Source organism: Hydractinia symbiolongicarpus, chromosome 2 (assembly GCF_029227915.1).
Source record: "Hydractinia symbiolongicarpus strain clone_291-10 chromosome 2, HSymV2.1, whole genome shotgun sequence".
NCBI lineage: Eukaryota > Metazoa > Cnidaria > Hydrozoa > Anthoathecata > Hydractiniidae > Hydractinia > Hydractinia symbiolongicarpus.
This window is the reverse complement of record NC_079876.1, coordinates 24248306-24270533: the sequence shown is the minus strand read 5'-3', so window position 1 is coordinate 24270533 and position 22228 is coordinate 24248306. Positions and strand designations below refer to the sequence as shown.

At 33.3% G+C, this 22228-nt stretch overlaps 1 protein-coding gene across 3 annotated transcripts in view; it reads right to left on the bottom strand.

The window, feature by feature from the left end:
* LOC130630286 (receptor-type tyrosine-protein phosphatase S-like) overlaps positions 1 to 9933 on the bottom strand; it is a 49039-nt gene extending 39106 nt beyond the window's left edge. The window contains exons 1-6 of one of the 3 annotated variants that reach the window (XM_057443719.1): positions 9633 to 9933; positions 7895 to 7943; positions 7471 to 7743; positions 6383 to 6655; positions 4624 to 4884; positions 1253 to 1516 (exon numbers count right to left, since the gene is read on the bottom strand). In XM_057443719.1, the coding sequence (XP_057299702.1) occupies positions 1253 to 1516; positions 4624 to 4884; positions 6383 to 6655; positions 7471 to 7743; positions 7895 to 7943; positions 9633 to 9638 (1126 nt within the window). In that variant the 5' untranslated portion in view covers positions 9639 to 9933. Of the gene's footprint in view, positions 1 to 1252; positions 1517 to 4623; positions 4885 to 6382; positions 6656 to 7470; positions 7744 to 7894; positions 7948 to 9632 lie in introns of all 3 variants that reach the window. The other 2 variants (XM_057443721.1, XM_057443720.1) reach the window with 2 other exon arrangements.
* Positions 9934 to 22228: the final 12295 nt, after the last annotated feature.

Here is a 22228-nt window from a genome sequence, read left to right as displayed (position 1 = left end):
GGAACACCTCGAAATTAGCTGTTTTGTCGCAACATATTTTGACCCATATTGTAGCATCACTATTCTAATTAGAAAACCGAGAACACGAGCCCATTCTAAAGTTCTGCTAGCCGAAGCCGCAGTAATATCTTCAGGCTGTCCAAATTCTGAGACACCAGTCTGTACATAAACAGGTCTGTGCTGACATCAGCAACATTTTGAAAGCATGATATTTCCTTAACTGCTGATCAAAACTACATGATGCAATTATACTTCGATTATCATTTTAAGCCGTAGCTACACAATAAGAACAACAGCCGACGTTATTAAAAAATTTATTTCTGTCTTCCTTTTGGATTGGCAAAGTTTATTTTTCTTTGATCTAGCCAAAAACGCTAGGCCAAATATCTTGGAACAAACTGGGACCAAAATGGGTCCAATTTTTTTAGGCTAAGTCAATCTACGGACTTTCAAACAGACAAGTTGATGACCCCAGCAAAAATCTTATAACGTTGATATCTCTTCAACTGTATGTCAAGAAAATGTTATCCCTTTCAAGCTCTGTACAACAGAGGCAGCAGATAAACAAATTTCCAAAGAAAACAATATGGTGTAAATTGTTGCTTTTGGTAGATGTCGTCAGAATTCAAATGAAGGATGTGTTACATTCTTCTTATCTGCTTAAGTGGATTTTTTAACGCGCTTTCACATAATCCATCGAGTAGGGTGTTACTTTGTGTTATTTTTTGAAAGTTATTAGTAGTGCTGAGGCTTAAAGACTTTGAGTATTTTGATGTTATTATAGGCTATATCACAAAGCTAAAAAAAGAAATGAACAACAAAAAGAATAATCTTTTAAATACATATTTGAAAACACGGTTATCAATTCCTGCTTTATTTTGTTCTTATTTATAAAACAACTTTGCTGTACAAGTCTTGCTTTAAAAACCCTGTAGTAAAACAGTTTTGAGATATAAATTAGACCTTTCGGGAAGAAGTTCTACAGCGTATTACTAATTTATTACGCCCCCTCTACGGGGAAGTATTCAATCGTGAAGACATAATGTTTTAAAGTAGATTACAGTTTTGTCTTGATTCTATTTGTTTAGGCTCGGTCCTGCTTGATTTTATTTACATTATACGTGGTATTGAAGAATTTTAGTATGTACGCAAATAAATATTTAACACATGTAATGTTCTTTTTAAACAAAACGATGTGTTAGTTTACATAACTGCAAAGTAAAGTTACGACCTAAAATTAAAAAAGACTTACAGTGTATATCACTAGATGACACAGTCGCAGAAGCTTCATTACTTTTTATGGAATTTTGTGATGTAGCAATACAACTATATTTAGTCCCAGCCAAAGAACGATTCACATTCTGTACCACAATTGTATCTTTGGTATCCCCATCCATTGTAACATCATTTCTTTTCCATGTAAATGACATAGCTGCTTCATCCTTCACATTACATTTGATAGTCATTGTTTGTCCTTCAACTGTTGGTGTAATTGTGACAGAAACGCTTAATTTAACTAAAAAGGATAATGTTAATAAGAAAGTAATTATTTAGCACTTTAGTTTTGCACCTATGTAGTTCATAATTAAGAAACTACTATTTCTTTTTCTATTTCAGAGCCTACTGCAGCAGTCCTCCTCCATAACATTTTTAGGCTGCAATGCTGATTTTTTGGAACAAATCACGTAGCTATATCAATAGACAAAATACTAGTGTCAGTACTTTTTTCCTATGTGTCTAAACTTCTCGATAATTTTTGCGGAGAGTAGCGGAGTGCGAAGCCCATTTCCTCATTAAATAAGCCAAATATAAGTGAAAAGTAAAAAAGGAAGCACGGTGGAGAGTATATAGGATTTCTATACGATTTCGTCCCTATATATCAAATTTATAAAAAATTCTGCCATTTTATCAGTGTTGCCCAGTAATTTTATCTGGTCATTTGTTGGTAAATTTTCGTAAATATCTGATTGAGCGAGACAACGTGTTTTTAGCACGGCGATGGAGTGTTTGTTGTGTTTTAAAGATGGTGCTAAACGTAGTCAGCCAGCTAGAAGCGAAATGATGAGATTTTTCAAGAAAGAAGTGGAGTGATCACTGTTTTTTAAAGGTTGTGAAAACCCCTTACATACACCTAAAGCTATCTAGCACAACAGTAGCAGCTAAGCTAGCATAAAACTACCAATTTAACTAGCATAAAAATGCCTATTAAGTTTTCTCTTATGCTAGATGATTAGAAGGATTTTTGAGCTAGCTAGCTGCTACTGCACACAGACAATATTTATTAAGCTATTATAAAACAATTTGCGTTTTGTCATATTATTTGTGTCTTGCGTTTTTGTTCCAAGATTCTGCATATAATGTGCGTAATTACCTTATTCCATGAAATTACCCAGTTATGATTTTACACGCTTTTTTATAAGAATATAATTATAAGAATATCGAGGCTGAGAAATGGGTTAAAATTAGAAATATCCTAAGAATATACCCAGGCTCAACTTCTTGTTTTAGATATGAAAATTTGTGTGATGCGCGGATTTTGATTAGAGGTTTATTTCTTATACTGTATGTTTATTTTCTTGTCGGATCACCTGTCGTTTTCACTTTGTTTAATGACTTTCCAGCATTTTTTTAACCATCTTTAAGCATATTAAGGGTAATACATACTTTCCGGTGAAGAATATTTTTAAGAATATTTGAGGCTGAGATTTGTCAAAAAGCTAAGGATACTGAGGCTGAAACGAAAAAACAATATTCTTATAAAAAAAGCGTGTAAACCGGTTTTTCAAAATTCGTGTTAATTTAAAGACTTTTAATTTCATAACTCGTTGATTAAAATACTGTAAATTGCTGACTTTTTTTACAATAAATAAAATCGCCTGTTACCGTAATTTTCGCTCCGTGTGATGTAGCATATTCTCAAATTAGCGTTAATTAAATGTAATTTGCGTTAATTTCTTGACTCGTTAATTTCATGGAATAATAAAGAATAGTGGTAGTTTGTGCTGATAATATTCGTTCCTTTGCATGCTGGAAAATTTTTTCAATAAACTTACTTAGTTTCACCTCAAACTTCGGGATTAAGCCTGAAACACACGATCCTTTAATACGAAAGGTCAAAAACTGATGGATAATGATCAATATTACTTACTTTATTAGACACAAGTGTAAATATTTAAGTATATTTAATTAACAAAATTACATAATTATTACGCCTTGTTAGTCTAATGGCTATGACACTCGTAAACGACAGATCCAGGTTCGAATCCTGGAGAGGGCATGAAAAACATTATCTTGCACCTACAACAACCCCGTTGTATTATATTGATAAAATTCTGTATATTGACCTTATAATACCTTAATTAAATATACGTAATCTTCGAGTTGTAGAAGGGGAAGGAGTGTATATTTAAATGCCTGGCCCTGCCTTGCCGTTCCTTTGCCATTGCCTACCCTTTCTATGTCTTTTCTGTTGCCTGCTTACTATGCCCTTGTCTGTGCCTCCCATGCCTTGCCTACCCCTGCCTTGCTGATTCCTCTTCCTGTTTTCTTGCCTGCCTTTGTCGCTCCCTTTCCTTGCCGTTTTTAATAAATCCCTTCCTTTCCTATGCCTTTTCTGGTGCCTGCCTGCTATGCCCTTGCCTGTGCCTCCCATGCCTTGCCTACACCTGTCTTGCCTACCCCTGCCTTGCTGATTCCTCTTCCTGTTTCCTTGCCTGCCTTTGCCGTGCAACGCTAAATATATTGCCGTGCCCTTTCCTTAATGCCTTTGCCTTGGCAACCTCTCCGCAACACTTTCTATACTGGTATCGTGTTTAAAATTTTGAAGTCTGCTTAGTACCAAATCTTTTTTCTTAGTTTCTGTTGGATTATTACACGAAAAAGAAAATCTAGAAAAAAGAAGCGCTTCTTATATCGGCATGTTAGAACAGCACATACCCAGTCATACGCTTGCTAATGCGGTAAATCAGTAACAGAAGTCTGCTGTGGTTCCTTGAGTAGACAAAAAAAATATTTTGTCTGACATATGTTTTTTCTCTAATAATTTATTAACAGAGTTATATGTTGCATTTTTTATGAGGTAATGGCTTAAAAAAGGGGCATCGAAATTTTTAAAACTCGCGCATTGTAATTAGTTAAAACTTACGTCATTGCTTACAATATTCTCCGATATGGCCCGTGACGAAAGAAACTTTGCTTAAAGTTTGAATATGATAGCATAAAATATAGACACGAGATAAAGTTCACAAGCGCAAAACAAAAACTAAACATTCCCTACCATACTTTCATCAAAAGTTTATTTGTAATCACCCGCAAATAATGTTAACATAATTTTCAATTTAAGGTCATGGTTTCGTTATCCTGATTTTCCTGTTTCATTTTCTTTTAGAGAACGCATCAAACCCGAGTTAATTAATCCGTATTATAACTGTTCGATTAATACCTTAACCGACGTCAAATTGCCTAGAATTGCGAGTTATTATGGGGTTAATATTATTAGGCCGTGTTATCATGCCAGCCTTATTCCACCATTGTGATCTACATTTTAGGCCGCTTGCTCCTTTAGTTGTTGGTTTGATTGTAGTAAATAAAACATATAGGTTCAACTTTCTCTCACCTACATACCTAAAATACTAACTTCTGATGAATTTTTCTCCACATTATTCAATCGCGCTTCACATGTGTATTTACCACTGTCTGCGGACTGAACAGTTCTGGCAAGTGAAAAGGATGACTGAAATGATGTGATGTTTGCATTACCTTTCCAAAATTTGTATTCAATACCTGCAGGTGATGGTGACGTATTAACACGGCATGTTAATGTAAGTGATTCGCCAGAATTTAAAGAATTTGAAGATGTTTGTAAGGTGGGAGCTTGAAACAATTCTAAAAAAATGGGCATAATATATCTAACAAAATTCTCGTTATATTTCTTTAAATTAGTCACAAAATAATACTTAATTAATAATGCTTAATTGGAACCTCCTGAGAAATTTAAAAAAGTTAATAAAAGTTTGCGTTAAGCAATTTTAAACTAAAAAAAAAGAGAAATAAAGACAGGTGATTCTTTTAAAAACCATAAAACTTTAGATAACGTAATAAAAAAGTAATGTAGCCCTTAATATATCAACGCTGAAAGTATTTTTTATGGGCAATGCTTATTATATGGATTATCCACGCACATTGACATTTATAGGAATAAAAAATGCAGAATACAAAATTGGTTTAAGTTAATGAAAAACTTTGAGTTTAACGGTTTTGTACTTATCCTGCGTATTTATAAGAAGTTTCTTAAGGAAATCCATTAGGGAACTGGTAAAGCTTGAGAAAAAAAAAGTTCGAGTTAATTCGTTTTCCGTATTATCCGGCGGCTACTGTCTGTTTGTGGCGAATACAAATCTAATAGATGTTTGCCTGTAGTTTGAGATCACAGCATGAACTCCATAGTATTGATAAAGTCTTCAGGGTAAAGATTATTTTTGAAGAGTACAGCAGAAGTGCGAACCACGGTGTGAGCAATCCCCTACTCGCATTTTATCTTCAACACCTTATATAAACAATTCTGTGTATTAGCAGAAATTTGAACTCATTGATTTTAACATAATTCAATACAAACAATGCAGGAAATCTTGTCTGGAAAGAACTTTACAATTTTCCCTTCTAAACTTTACATATGCCTAGCTTAACCGAAATGCCGATTTAATGTAGTCTGGAATCTTAATACACAAATTTTTTGATAAGAAACTATTCAATCTTTGTACGTTTTATGTAAGTAGTGAAAAGAAGAAAAACAGTCACATTTCGGCAAAAAAAAGTTCTGGAAAATGAACAGAACTGTGCAAGAAAAAGGCTATCACGGTTTTGTTTTCTTGCAGTTTTCTTTCTTTCGTATGAAGGAAGTTACTCATTCTGTTTTTGCAACAAATAAATTTGTTGTGTTACTTGTGCTTATATTTGTACAGACGTGAAGTTGCTTAAAACTTTTTATAAATCCAATTTAGTTTATGGTTGAAAAATCGTGTAGATGTATTAATTCCAAGGTCAGTGTTTGAGCACAAGCACGACTGAGATCAATGAATGTACGCGAAAGGTATTATTAAAAGGGGCGAGGAATATAGTCAACTATTTCTTAAGGTTTTTGACAGCCTTTTCCCCTTCTGTAAACCTGCGTGAACGCTATTGATCACATTAAGATAAAAATTTTGCTTAATTAGGAAAACCAAGGGTTTGAAAATTGTAAAGGTCGACATTACAACAATATTGTAACCTCCTCGTCAACCAATTTCAGCTTTAGCATACCCCCACACCCGCCTCCCCTAACAGTTGACGTCATTTGTTATACGTTGTCAATGTAGACTTATAGACATTTTAAGAATTAACTTACCATTCACTGTTAGTGATACAGCATTACTCGTGACTGAAAAAGGAGGTGTTGTTGATGCTGATACAGTGCACGTGTATGATCCAGAATCTGATTTCATCACTTTTGATATAATGAAGACATTATTACCACCTGTTGTTTGAACAATACCATCTTTTTGGAATGAATAAGAAACTGGATTCACGTTTGTATCCACACCACAAGTAAAAGTGACACTGTCACCTTCATTAATAGTTGACGATGTTGGTGAAACAGTCAATACTGCATTTTCCAAGTCTAAGAAAATAATGTTGAATATTTCACTATCCTTGTGTTCTGCAGCTTTTACTATAAAGGCTTTGTCTTTTAAGAAATTGTTATATTAAATTGGCCCCACCCACCCCTTTACCCTCCACACACACACCCTAATGAAAACATCCATCAATATTTATAATAGTAAAATGATCACACTGTTTAGGGAGATATTTCAAAAATTAAAAAATATTGAAAAAAATACATTTTTTTAATTTAATTTTAAGCTATTTTATGATTTTGGAGTAATGTTACTGATTAGAAAAATGCATAAATTTTATAAGGAGGAGTCATGCAATAACAATTTTTGGATGTAATCATGTAAAAGATGGATGTTAGTGTAAATAAAAACTTAATAATAGAAGACATGACTAGTTAGAACATTATTTGACTGATAAATATACAATACTTGGCTGTTGAAGATACAATTTTCTTTTTTATAAGTCAAAAAAGGCTAAATGACTTTGACGAAAAATAGTGTTGATTATGAAAAAAGAGCTAATGACTGTTGCATTCCTTTGTTTTCTCTCTCAAAATTCCTTCTCTATTAAACACAACCCTTATATTGCAGTTGTCTGTTGAAGAAGACAAAATAAAGGTTATCATTTCATCCTCCAGATGATGTGAATGAAGCTCCAAAAAATTCCCTCCCAAATCCAGCCCCGCCCTCCCCCAAGTTTTTTCGTCTGCTTTCGCCTTAACTTTATTAAATAAAACATAAAAATTGTTTAGTTGAAAAGCAATAAAAAGCAAAAACACGAAGAAACGTAAGCGTTCTTCAATGTTAAGAAAGCACTTACAATTGACAGTTATGTTAAGCTTCGTTGATGATAATTCTTCAGAATCAGTTCCATTTTTTGCTGAACAATGATATACACCAGCTTGATTCTTTGTAATACTATTGATAGTTAACATTTGAGAAGTTTCATCAGAAATTTGATTGTTGTCTTTAAACCATTTAAATGTGATATTAGAAACATCTGCTTGAATGTTACATTTAAGTTGTAGTTCTGATCCTGCATTCAGTGTTGTGTTGCCTTTTATAATTTCAAGTGAAAGATTTGGAATTTCTCCTAAAGTAAAATGTACAAATGATAAATAAATTGTTATGAAGCACTGCTAATAATGTAAAATTTGTGGATTATTATATGCCCTCTAATAGAAAAATACAATAAACAGATGTTTTAAACAGGCGGAAAAAAAACGTAGGCATAACGAACACACCTTGAGCAGGGTACACCAACATGAATAAAAACAGAATCATCTTTATCTTCTGTCTATAAAAAAAACACAATGTAATAAATCCTCCATAATTCCTCATTCTATCTCTCGTCAATACAAAACATTTTATTGGCAGGGTGGAAATGTTCTACTTTTCTACTTGAATCTCCACAACTCGAACACTTCTTAAATCCGGAAACTTCCTTAATCCGAACATTTATTTTTGTCCCATGGGGTATTTTCTCACTATAATTGGAATTTCTTGACATGTGACTAGGTCTTGAAACAATTGAATGCAGTTGAACAATTCTACTGTTAGATGTACCCTGGTGATGATTCAATGTCATTCGAACAAACACAATCATTGCGTCTGTTGCTGCGGCAAAATGTCGAGAAGAAGATAAAGATTTGTTAACCAAATCCGACGCTGCCATCTCACCTGACGATTACGTAGATTTCTATATCAAAGTAACCACATCATAACTAACGAATGCTGACATAAGCGCGAAAGTAACCAGAACCCATGGGAACGACGACGACGAAAAAAAAGAAAGTGGCACGGCAGAGGATAAAACAATCACTAAACCGAGAAACGAAGAAGTGCAAAAAGTTAATGACTTTCTCAAGATTTTAGCCTCAATTCTACTTCCAGGGAAGCTGTTAGAGATGGCTTAAGGACTAGAAATGTAATGTAGAAAAAGAGTTCATTTTTAGCAGAAAGTAGACTTTGATCTCGGATTCCTTTTTGAAACATCTGCAAATATGCAATATTACGTAAATACTTTGATAACATTACTACTGCAGAAAAATAGTTAGCATCATTATATTCTGTCGCAAGAATTTTTATCGTCATCACCCTTTATTTTTTATACAAGCCATGTCTCGGATATGGTTGTCCGTTTTTCACACAAATCAAATGGCTACAGGAAATTTTGGCTTAAAAACTTAAATGCATTTTGTTTATTGCACCTAAACCACACCCCACCTCTTCACAACCATGGTCAACGAATATATACTTTGGTCTATCCTTCAAACAAACTTCATGACACGACGTTTGCATCATAAACCGTCATCGTCGTCGTCACAATTATCTGTATGTAGAAATAACAACAAAATAGCGAGATTGTGACGAAATGTTCGACAAAATAGAAAAATATGACGAAAACAACAAAATAGCGAGATTGTGACGAAATGACGACAAAACAGCGAAAATATGACGAAAACAACAAAATAGCGAGATTGTGACGAAATGACGACAAAAATGCAGTAACACATATCTCCATTAAAATTTTTAAACGTTTTAAGGGAATTCCCCTTTTGATTAATTTGACTTTGAATTTTCCCCTCCATTAATTTCAGTACGTTGTTTTGTAAAACGAATTACGCGAAAATTCAAGAATTGAAAGACATCATGACTGTAAAATGTCTGTTAAGTACAGGTATACGTTAAACGAAGAGTTGTAAATGATTGATTGATGAAAACAAGCATAACACGCTTATGAAGGTTTTGTTTTGTAATGAAAAAGGAAAACAGGAGAATCAAAGCAAAATCTTGTATGGTGTATACCAGAACTCTTGGCTATGATTCTATATTCAATAATGAAAAAATAAAAAAAATGAAAGCAGTAATAGATTAAAATAAGGATCAAGTGTCAGAAGACACCTCCTAGTGATGGTGTTGAGCTACCCTGCCTATTTTGATGCAGCAGAATTTTATAAAAGAACCACACGAAAAATGTACTTGCATTGAAAAGTGTCCTCATACCTTGATTCTTTCACATACTAGGATAAACGCTTTACCTTGGTAGATACCCGATAAAGTCAACCAGCTTTGAACTTTCACTCAAGCTTTAAAAATACTCTAGTAAAAATACCAATTTAAAATCAAAATCCAACGGTTGAAAATCAGACAACTCATATATCTGACTGTTGCTTTTGTATACAAATCCTCTCTTCATTTAGCAAGCATTTGAAGGACAGAAAGTGCTTCATCTGAAAGCCAACAATAAAAAGCAACTGCAAACCCAGGTTTTTTTTAGCTCTGAAAGAATTGTATATATAGGTTTAACAAAGCGTTAATTTAATACAAGGGAAAGAATTTAATTAAGACGTTGAAGAGTAAAAGTAATTAACAAATTTTTTTATTACAAAACTAATCTTTTCCAAGTTAATAACTTTCAGTTCATATAAATACATCTTTTACTATTTTTCTCATATCTGACTAAAAATTAACCTAACTTAATTTTAAAAGAATTAAATTTAAAGCAGTAATTTCATTTCATATTAGAAACTAGACTCCTTTAGATTAAAGTATTGTGGTTGGGTTGTTAATAACTATTTATATTAAATTAGATTGGTTGCATAAATAGGTTTAACCTTAATTAAAAATGCATACAGAAATAAAAAGCATTCCAAGATGATAAAAGTAAAGAAGTTCCTTTTAGAGTGCTAAGTGAAAAAATGAGACCTAAAGTGATTTAAGATTTTGTTATGCGTAATTGATAAGCGATTTCGGCTTGCCTTAGTCAACGGGTTGCTGTTTAAACCCATTTTACGCTAGCACAGTAGCGGAATGATAATTGTTCTGCAGGTAGCAGCTCTGATAGAAAATACTTTTGAACATTCAAATAATATTATTGTTTTAGTTAAAGAAAAATGCAAGTAAACAAGAAAGAACTTGAAGCTTCATCTCAACTACTTGACTAAGAAGTATGAAATTTTTCATGCAACAAAGGGCTGGCATGAAATGTTTTCAACAAAAGGTGAACAAATGTAATAAAATATTTTCTAAAATATTAAACGAAAAAACAAAGCCACAATCTTCATATTTTAAAAGCAAGAAAGACATTACTTTGTAGAAGTTAGAAGTTGTATGAATATCACTGCAGAGAAGTCGATAAAAGGAGGCAAATGGTAAAATTTGTATTAAACTATTTCTAACCACTTCAGGAACCTGTAGAAAATTGGCCCAAAAAACGTAATATGAAGATAGCTAACTTAATTTATTTACAAACTGAAGTATGTCAGAAACTTCTAATATAAAAAAAGTATTAGGATTTATCCTTTGGAGGCAGACCAGCACAGTATTTTACAAGCAGAGTCACGGCGGAGAAAAATAGCTGATGACACTGATGCGGTATACTCTGTCAAAATATGATCTAAAACATTAATCTTAATAACGACAGATAAGATTCTCTTTACAACAAAGTCAAACATAAAATATTGTTTATTTGTGTCGTTTAATAAACAAAGAGCATGCAATACCTGTTTTGTTATATACCTGATTTATTCGTATTTATTTTCGTTACAGTCTTAACGTTATAACACGTGCAACAACCTCCACCCTTCTCACAAGTCGATTAACCATCAGAGATGAAACAAGTTAGAGCTGAAACATAACTACTACACTACTAATACCGCATTATTCTTGTCCCACATGGAGTTTAGAAAAAAAATAAGGTTATTTTCGGTTGAGCAAAGCGAATTTGAAAATAACCTCTTTTATTGCCTTCTTTTGTTTTCAGAAATATACATGCGTTTGTAGGTGTTTACAAAATTCCCGCCATAATTATTTTAGAATACTTTTAACCAATCAGGTGTGGTGATTAAGATATCGGGTGTTACATCCGAGATCTTATTAAAATTGGCCTCATTATAAAGTTTTTAACAAAAGAAATTAATGCTTGGACGATTTGAATGATTGAAATGGATCACAAACAACAAGAACACAAGAAGCTGAATCAGGGTAAATTTTCATTAAACAAAAGGAGTGGATAATTATTTGACAGACGGTTTTACTTAAAGGGGCTACGAACCGGTTAAAATCCTCACCTTCTGTATATCCCGTGCACATTTTAAATATCCGGCACACGCGTTTTGTGCAATGAACAGACCAGCGCACTTTGCTCGTTGGTTCAATATTTTTTTGAAAAGTATATTACAAAGAAATATTGCAGCGAGACTTATTCTGGATGAAAACATGACCAAGGCTGGAGAGGATAAGAACTCTAGATATATCTATATCTATACGTTTGAGTCCGTAAATTACATACATGCCGGAAAAATAGCCAGTTTGGTTATTCACCCCCATCAGCTCAACTTTCGTGTAAGTCACTAAAGTCGAAAACCAACAGCCGTTCGGTAGCCCCTTTAAGGTCAAAATACAAAATACAACGTATGCGATTTTCATCGCATACGTTGTTGTGTTCCGCAAATATGTTGTACTATTGTGTCGTATATGATAAACACATATCCAAAAAATTATTTGGAGGTTCTTAACCTCGTTATCAGGCATTTTGATTAGCCGCTCTGTATTAATAGCGCAGGGACCAAAAGAATCTGGCAAGAAGGGTAGGATGCTTTATGTTGAATTTTTCAAATTGTGAATGGATTATGAAACTGGTAATAGGGCAATAATACTATAAAAGAAATCGTATATATATATTTTTTATTTTTTGTTTGTGTTTTTTTTATTACTTTGTCCATTCTGTTCGTTCATTTTGAGTTGTTTTTTTATTTAATGTTTTCATAACTTATGTCTTATGATGTCGTTTTAGAATCATGCACATAAGCATCATAGCGTTAAAAATAAAATGTCGTAAAGTTATAATTATTTTGTTACGCCATAAGAGGAAACGAAGAAAATAGTGTCGTGTATTTGGGGCTTCACATGTATATAATAATGAAATTTACTTAATCCTAAAAGTCAATGCAACCTACTTTGAACTCCACTACGAGGATAAATTTCTAATGAACACAAGACAATAGGACACTGTTGTATCCTGGTGTAAGCTATGGGAATGGGTTATTGGATGTTACATGTTTACGGACATATAAAGCAATTTTAATTAACAAATATCTAAGGTAAGCCTCTTTGTCATATGTAGACAAAAGACCCAGCTGAAACGAAACTATTGATATTATTTTTAGGTAATATAAAAGATACGAGAGTAATAGGATTGAAGATTTTTTTTATTTGACTATATTTTTTGAAGAGAAACATAAAGTTAGCTATGTGTTTTTATGAAACAGAAATAATCCTGACACAAAGGCAGTTTTTCGTTATATTCCAAATATGGACACACGGTGATTGCTTCGCATCCGGCAGTCTGCAAATTCGCTACTTTTGCACACACGTAGGACAGGATGACAGCATTATAACATTGCTAGTCGCATTTTATAGCACGCCCGCACTACAGAATAATACACTTCTGGGCCTGCAAAGGCATCAAAAATCGTGAAGAATGGCCATACTGACGTCAGCAACAGTTAGCAATTTAAAACGTTTGAATTTAACCAAGTAATTAAAGATCTTAACATTGACAAGTTAAAAATTTGTGAACCTAAAATAGTACTAGTCTACTTGTGATGACAGAGCTGTATTTTCCTCACATATTTCGACTAGGATTCTAGTTCTTTCTTATCAATATGGAAAGACGAAAATTTGAAAAATGGTGCAGTTATTGCAGATAGTTTAAAATGCAAACAAGTTGTATTCGGTACGGTCTGAGAGAATAGTTTATGTCATGTTAATTGCAGTTTCCATGGATTGCTTGCTTGCGGAATGAACCAAAACAGAGATATTTGCTTCAATAAAGGTACGTGCTATTTTGTTTACCTATATCAATCCATGTCTCTCTGCTGTGTTTACTTGACACTAGTCTGTAGCGCGTAAATTTAAAATAATAAAATTTAGGATAAATTTAGAAAGTTTACCTCTAAAATGTGTTTCATCTAAATGCAGCAAATATATTGAAACAATTGATTGTCATATGCACTTATTTTGTATCAACACAAGACTGCATATTATAAAACCATGTGACTACTCTCTCATGGGAGATTTGTTTTATTTTCTAATCAACATAAGCCCTTTAAAGACTCGATTTTACTAGCTCTTAGATAATGATCCACGTGTTCTGCTTTTTGATACTACAAAGCAATCGAAACGAAAATTTAAGTGTTGTGAAAACACGGTATGTACCAGCTATGGCAACGGATGTGATTTTAATAACGTAGCTAACTACAATTGCAATAAAATATGGGGATTGTTATTCTCACAATACAGACAACCTCTAATTGTAAAAATATGGCATGATTCGGCATATTATTTGGGCATACCAAAATCGCCCTAAAATGAATTAATGTTAACTGGGATTTCTCATTACTTCTTGAATAGTTCAGCTTACTGTGGAACCCCCTTGTAGTGGACGTTGTATAAAGCAGACACCTCTTTTACAACGAAACGAAAGAACGGCAGTCAAATTTCCATAACAAAAACACTTTGTAGTGGATTCTGCCTTCTCTTTACAGCACACGTCAATTAAAGGTTCCAGTTTGCATTACCCATTTAACTGACTCGCCTAAAATTGGGTCATATAAAGCAATTCTTGTCAGATGTTTATCTATGTTTAAGACGATGTTTCCTATTTTAGATTTCATCACTTATTATTTTTTGTCACTGTCGTTTTTTCTACTCGTGCAATGCTCTCATGAAAGCCACTCTCACTTTGAGCAGCATGGTAAACGCATGATTTTATTACCAAAACTTTTGTATATTGAACTCGTCGTTAGCCCGTGGAAAAATCCACGGGTTCGCTCGTCCTTTTTATACCGCATTGCGTGCGTCTCGCTACCTGCGCAGCTAAGCTAACATTTTGCGTGACAGACAGACAGACGGACGGACGGACGGACGGACGGACGGACGGACGGACGGACGGACGGACGGACGGACGGACGGACGGACGGACGGACGGACGGACGGACGGACGGACGGACGGACGGACGGACGGACGGACGGACGGACGGACGGACGGACGGACGGACGGTATTATAATATAGATAGATGCATGCATAAACATATCTTTATTGCATGTAAAATCATCATGCGTTTATTTTTAGCATTCCCACCTATAAGTTTAACTTCAAAACTTTTAAAATAAACATATGTTTATCAATAAACGCATGGTGGGAACCAGGCTTAAGCAATATTTTAAAGTTTTTTGGGAAAATTCTTTACTCTTAAAGGAGGCATGTTCACAAGGTATTATTTTTGGATTCTTTCTTCTCGCGAATCCAGTCCATTGATAAAGTTTGCGGTCCGTTTTACTTGATCCTGATACTCTCCGTGCATGTTTTCAAAGTATTACTTTAAGGGCAGAAACATGAGGCAGAAACATTTTCACACGCGTTTTTCGTCTTTTTGCCCTCTTTCGGGAAAGCTTCCGCCTTTGAAAATTCCAATAGAGCAAAACGCAAAAGGTTTTTCACGCGATATCATAGCCAATTTAAAAAAACGTTTTTCACGCGAAAAAATCATTTAATTCAAAGCAAATTTAAGGCTGAATGGATGGATATAGTTAATGCGCCTATAATCTTTTACTTTCTTCAGTCTATCAATCTATTACAATAACTTTATCTCTTTCTTTTTTCAATCTATCAACCTATTACAATAACTTTTATCTCTTTCTTTTTTTTGCCAAGCTAAAAATTTCTCTCATATCTTTATTTCCTCCAATTTTTGTTGCAGTTTTCTTCTTTTTTTCTATTTTGCACTGAAACAGGTGGAGTGTTCGCGACTAGGGGTGAAGTCGTTACAAAATTGAAAAGGTTGCCAACGGCTCTGTCTTCTACAGACTCGATATAACACGAGAGTTTGAATTATTATGTGGCTGCAAAATTCAGCGGCACATTGGTGAAAATGAAGAAACTAATGACGAAACTACCCCATAATTCTCTGGTTTCAAGATCAACTTCAAATTTTAAAATCTTTTTGGCTAATAGCGGAAATCCTCAATCCCCCGTGCGTCTTGTTTCTCTCTTGAAAAGCACATCATGCGAGAACAATCAGATAATTTTTTTATTCGTTTAGGTCTTTATATTTTCAAATCCTGCCAGTAAGCTGTTTTATTATGACTAGAATGTTTATAAAATAATATTCTGTTCCCAAACTTTGTCTTACATAAAATAAGTTAGGCAATTAAATGTTTTTTTTATAAAAATCCATTTTGGTTTCATTTAGTAAAATATCTATTATATAATATTTTTTCAGAAATAATTTTTGCAAATAGAAATTTTTATTTCGCATCGCAGAAATTTTTATCGCCAAAATTTATTTTGTGAAATTTTTTGCCTTAATATATGTCATATTTTAATCTTTTAAAGTATTTTAAAGGTTTATTTCTTTCGTTGTCACTCTCAATAATATCGGAAAAAGTTGTTTGTTATATTGTTATGGGATATTACATGGTGACCGTTTCATCAAATATTTAATTATTTATACTAGTATTTGAAACATTATTTTTGTAACCTGAAATATAAAATCATGTTTGTTCATACTCGTCCCCAGGATTTGTTGCCTATGTCAAAGCCGCTATCTTTATAGTAAATCCTTGCATATATTATGACGGTGAATGAATTATCTATGTTGGATGTAAACCAATCGCATTACAGAACTCACCAGCCTGTACCAAGGTTTTTTTCTCCGCCGGTTTCGATGTCATAAAGTCAAAAGTGCCTGGGGACGAGTTTGATGCTTTTTACATTTGCTACAGGTACCTTAACAAGATTAATTTCCGCGTAGCAATTTTTGTGGTAATTTTGCGAACGTTAGCTAATTATCGCGGATGAGTATTATGCGTAATTTTCTGGAATATAAAATTTCGCAAATCATAATTATTGGCAATAAGAAGTGCGGGGGAAAAAACTGAAAATATAGTTTCCGCTAAAATCATACTTTTCACTAAGGGTCGTCCTGACTGCCATTCCAGGTGGGTAAGAATTTCAAAAAACATCGTACACAACCCAATAATTTTCATGTATCCCACAGAAAAAGTGTGAAATGATGGTCCCACCACTGCAACTAATTCAAACCTTATTTTAGACACAGTAGTATGTTTTTGTTTTTTTGGATTTAACCCAAAAATCGGGGAGAGTCTTCGGCAACCTATAGCATTTTTTTCATACGATCATGTAAAAATCAGAAATTATGTTATCTTTTTAACTATCAAAAAATTCAAACAGAATAAGAAAATTCGCTTTGGCACTAAAGTAATTGAATTTTAAGTAGATAGGGCTTACTTTACGGCTAACCTGTCAAAAAGGGAAAAGCCCCTGGGGACGGGATTGGCAAGATCCCGGACCGAATAGGGTTAAAATAAGTCCTATATTTATATTTCAACATGTCACCTGGTTAGGAAAATAAGTTTAGGACAGAAAGAAATTCAAAAATGAATGAGTAGCAACTAATCTAAGCATCAAACTCTTTGTTGTTCAATGTGTTTATGCATGATGATTATGGGAGTATATGACGCAATGCCAGAACACGTCTGTATTATATGCCGTGTATACCAACATAAATCAGTGCGCAGCTATGATAACACAGCTTTCTATGAAATGATGGTTATATTATTTGTAACAACCATGTAAAGGAGAAGAAATGGGAGAAAAATCTTTCTTTACATTGTAACATCGCTAAGCATACATCAAATGTTAGAAAAGATTTCTTACCGCATGTCTGTTATGGATTATATCTTTCTGCTTTTGTTTACGTTATATGAAAGGCTTTTTCTAGGATTAAAACAAGGGAAGTTTAGATAGCATAAAATCCTATGTAGCTATATGTATTAATTAATCGTTAGCCATTTTTTTTTATTATAATTCCCGCAAAATTGTGAAGCCGATTCTCTACTAGGAGAAGGTGAATCAGCGAACAGGTTTTTCACCGCAAAATTTCCCGATAAGTAAAAATTCTCGCCACAACATACAGACAGGAGGAGAGTGCTTATAATGTGTGTGAAATAAGACACCAACATTCTTCCTAGAAATACGATTGTTTGTTTTGTTGTTATTGACTTTTTTTGTCACAATAAACTTTTTAGTTTTCTGTTTAAGTTGCCTAAAAAATATGACGCTCATTCATCATTCGGTAGTCGTAAGTTTTAACAGATTGTGAGCAAATACGAAAATCGAAGACTAAAAAGCAGTTAATCCTGATAGAATATAAACCTTGTCGCTAGGAATCTATTTTATTCTCAACAGCGCTGTGTTTCTTGATATTTGTAAGGATCCAGCTGGACCTGTCCAAATTTTCAGCAGTCCATTCTGTGAGAAACATAGAAAACAAACAGTAGTTACAATTAAATCACTAATTGTGAGTAAGTATGTGTGACCAGCCTTCCTTCCCTTTGTTTTTGAATCTTCGATTCCGAACAGATCCTTTTTGTACTCAAGTTTAACATCAAAAAATTGAAAAAACATACGATTGACGTAAAAGAGAAAACCTCTTGTGTTGCCTTATTGTGCAGCATACAACGTCGTTATAACTATAAACTGGGGGCTGTCGCAGAACTGTAACAGAACAATTTTACTTCTGAAATCGGAGCGGTATGCTTTTTCTCGTTGTCAAAGGTCCAACTGAAGATTCTGATCTACCCTGATTGTTTAAAATTAGAAAAAAAATACAATATAAATTTGTACAAGGCAAGGATTCAAGAATACATTTTTTTATTTATATAGGAACGCATTTAAGAAATGTTTTTGTTTTAAGTACACTCAGGTGAGACTGACCTTGGCTCCCCGGTGATAAAATCTTTTCCTACGACAACTTGTCAGCAAAAGTAATGCATTAGCAAACATGACACAGGATGATTAGAGTTACGAAACAATAATGACGTAACGCGCGACGCTCAATTAAATTTTAATTAATTCTAACCGAGGTTGTCAACTTGCAACCCACGTTCTCTTGTCGCATTCAAGAGAGGATTGGTTGATTTTGGGACATAATGTTGAGGGGTGAGAGGTTTTTTATGATTTCCAAACGACAAACCTCTAAAACTGATTCAATGTCAGTTAACAATAAAAACTTTGCTGAAGGTCGAAAGATCCAATATAGTCGTTGTATATACAAAGGTCACAAGTTTTTTTTTGATGTCTTTAACTTTCTATGCTATCAGTAGGGCTCTGAGCGTTTACTCTTTGTTATAAGGATGGATATAATGTACATTTAGAAAATAATTCTTGTATCTGCTAAAGAAACGTCCCTGGAGTAAAAATACGCATGAAATAATTACGAGGCTGATACAACACTTTTAGAAAGAAAGTTGTTATTCTAAAAATGCATTTCAGCGTCACTTTTGGTTATTAACGAATCACTACTTGGAAATTTTAATTCTTCAGGAGCCAGCAGTTTACCACCACCTTAATATCGATTGGTTCTGGTACTTCTCCGTCATAAAAAGTCAGTTGTCAAAAAAACAACAACGAAGACTGAAAGTCAAGAATAATATCAAGAACTCCCACAAAAAAATAAATAAGAAAATACAAATTGGAATCCGTTGACTTCGTCACCCAGTTAAATATAGTTGAGTATAAGGCAGATTTATTGGTTTGACAAGTCAAAATCATTTTCATAACAATGGTTTCGGAATGATTAACTTTTTTATGTTTCCTAAAAAACTTAAATATTTAAAAGAAAGTTACTCCATTCAGACTTATAATAGGATAATTGAGGTATTTTGCTTAAGTTTTAGACAGGTAGTACCGAATATAGCTTGTCTTTTTATTAGTATTATTTGAAACCAGCAAGCTAGCTAGCTAGCTAGCTTAAGCTAATATATTTAATATTTTTGCTTGGATTTATAGTAATACTTGAATAGTCTTTTTGACCTTATTTCTCAAGTTAAAAAAACTAATCATTTTTATCATGCTTGATGACTACAGTTATGTTTTTGTTATGAGACTGGAAATAGTTGTATCGAGCAATAGGTGGCTAGCTAGCTAGCTACACATTTTCCGTTTTATTCGCATCCTGTAGACCTTTTTGAATGTTTACATTTTCCGTGGTAAGCCCTTCTGGCTCTAAGAACTGTGTGGCAGGCAGCAAGATGGGGAAATTTGCTAAAGAAAGGTCTTTTTCAGCCCATTTCTTTCTACCAAAACATTTTTGAGTCTTCAAACTATTATTGAGTGTAGATGGATGACTTCTGATTGACATATATTCATACAAAGTCGTAGTTATACCTTCACGCAACAAAACAGCCTAAGAAGGACCTCATTTCAAATATCAACCTGTCTATTTCAAGCTTTATTTTCAGATAAAGGCATTGGCATGTAGTTTAGATTTATATTATAAAAGCCACAATACAAAAGTTCTTAACTATAATTTGACTTTCTTCACCAGGTCAGCATTTTTTGGCTGTCGATTTTTCTGACTTTTTTTGCACATGCCTATAATCCTGAAAAACGTAAATATTGATTAGTTGGGAGTTCATTTAAGCATTTAACAGAATCAAATTCTTCCGACCAAGGTAGTAGCATCACTCAAAAGATATTCACGTGGTCTGAATGTCACGTGGTACAACTTTCACTGAAGGGAAAACGTTTCAAGATCACACTCTAACGGAAGAAGCTTTCATTAAAGAAGAATTAAATTATATACAGCTAAACTAGCAAAAACCCTCCCAAAACTACACAATATGACAGGTATTCAACCCCTATTTATTTATGAAGAGGTGACTACATGACAGCGTGTTTTACCTTAAATCATATGACCAGCCTGAAAAATACAGTCTGATTTTCTCGCCTTTTTTTCTGGAACTTAAGCCTTTGCTTTTATTTCAATGAACAAGACATGCCAACTAGTTATATAGCTACATGATTTTTTGTTATGTTTAATTTGGAAATCCATGTGTTACAATATGCTAACTATAATTTTTATTATATATTTTAATAATATCATATTTTTCCTAACCAGGTCATCTTTCAAGAATTAATTATGCTGTATGCAAACTTGCATATATACCCTGTTAAATGAGATGGCTTAATGATCGTCTCAGAATGTTTGTATGTTTTTTTTTGTATAATTATACGAACGCTACAAAGTACTTCGTTTCGTTAAACGAATGTCATAGGAAGTGCTTTGTTTAAAAATAAAAAATATAAACGAAGTTTATACGAACTTTTATAATACATGATACAAACTTAAACGAAGTTTTTTTTATCATAAAAAATGAAATGATACAAACTTTGAACAAAGTAAATTGCTATACGATCTTGAAACGAACTTCAAAAGTACCGGTATTGCGCATAATTAAATCACACATATGGAGTAGTGTGATATGTTGGTTTACCCTTTCGTCGTGACGACGGCGGTCTTTAGGAAAGTTTCAACACACTGGATTCAAGTCATTGTTATTGTTTATTTCACTGGATAAAAATGCTCTCTACTATTTTCTCGCATAAACGGAAAGCTCATGTTGTGCTTTCTTGGTATAAAGTTTGTGAAGAAGACCTTTATCTTTAGCTGTTTTTATTGAAGCATGGTGCAAACTGTTGTTGCTGAATTTTTTCAAGCAAAAATAAAGTGTAGTAAACATAATTTAAAAACCAACAATTTTAGGATGATTTGAAAGGACGCTATGTTTTAAAGTGTTTTTATGTTACAATATGTAACATTTCTTTCTGTTTGTAGAGTTCCTCATAGCTAGCCAGAGTTTAGAGACTTTATACAGGGAATATTTTTTTTCTTCTTTTTATGAAACAGAACGAACAAGCAAACAAACAGACAAACCAATTTTTATTATGTGTATTTTGCCATGTGTTAAGGAATCGTAGCCAAGAATTTGCGTGTTGTATAATTTATTGTGTTTTTTCTGGACAATGTTGTATTAACATATAAAGTTCTAACTTTCAAAATTATAAAGTTTGTATAGTTCCTTATTTTATTTTTTAACATGTGCTCTCGCAAAAGCAAAACTCATATTTGGTTTTGCTTTCTTTCTGCATATTCTTTTGAAATAAGGAAATAAGGAAAAATGTTTTTGAAAAAAAGCTTTTGTCCAAAGTGATCAGAATTTTGAAGCATAAAGAAAGTTTGACGACCTCCTACGCAGAACACTTTTAAAATTCTTATTCTTAACACTTCAAAGGCTGGGTTTATTCTTGGCTTGCTCAAATACTAAATTTATGAATATGCAAGTGATGCAACTGGAATTGCAGGTTATTATTTTTTTAATAATATCTGGATCGGTATTATATCAACATATTCTTTGCAGGAATGCGCAGATTGAAATGTTTGTTCTTTATGTGTGATTTCAAACCAAACGCGGTTTCTTGTTATGTCAATACGAAACCAGAAACAAAAGAATTAAACAAAGTTTTTTTTTAAACACTAAAAGAAATGATACAAACTTTAAACTAAGTAAATTGACTGTAAATTGAGTAAATAAACTTTAAACTAAGTAAACTAAGTAAACTTAAAACGAACTTCAAAAGTACCAGCGTAATTGCGCATAATTATTTCAATACGAAACCAGAAATAAAAGAAGTAAAATATACAAGGTT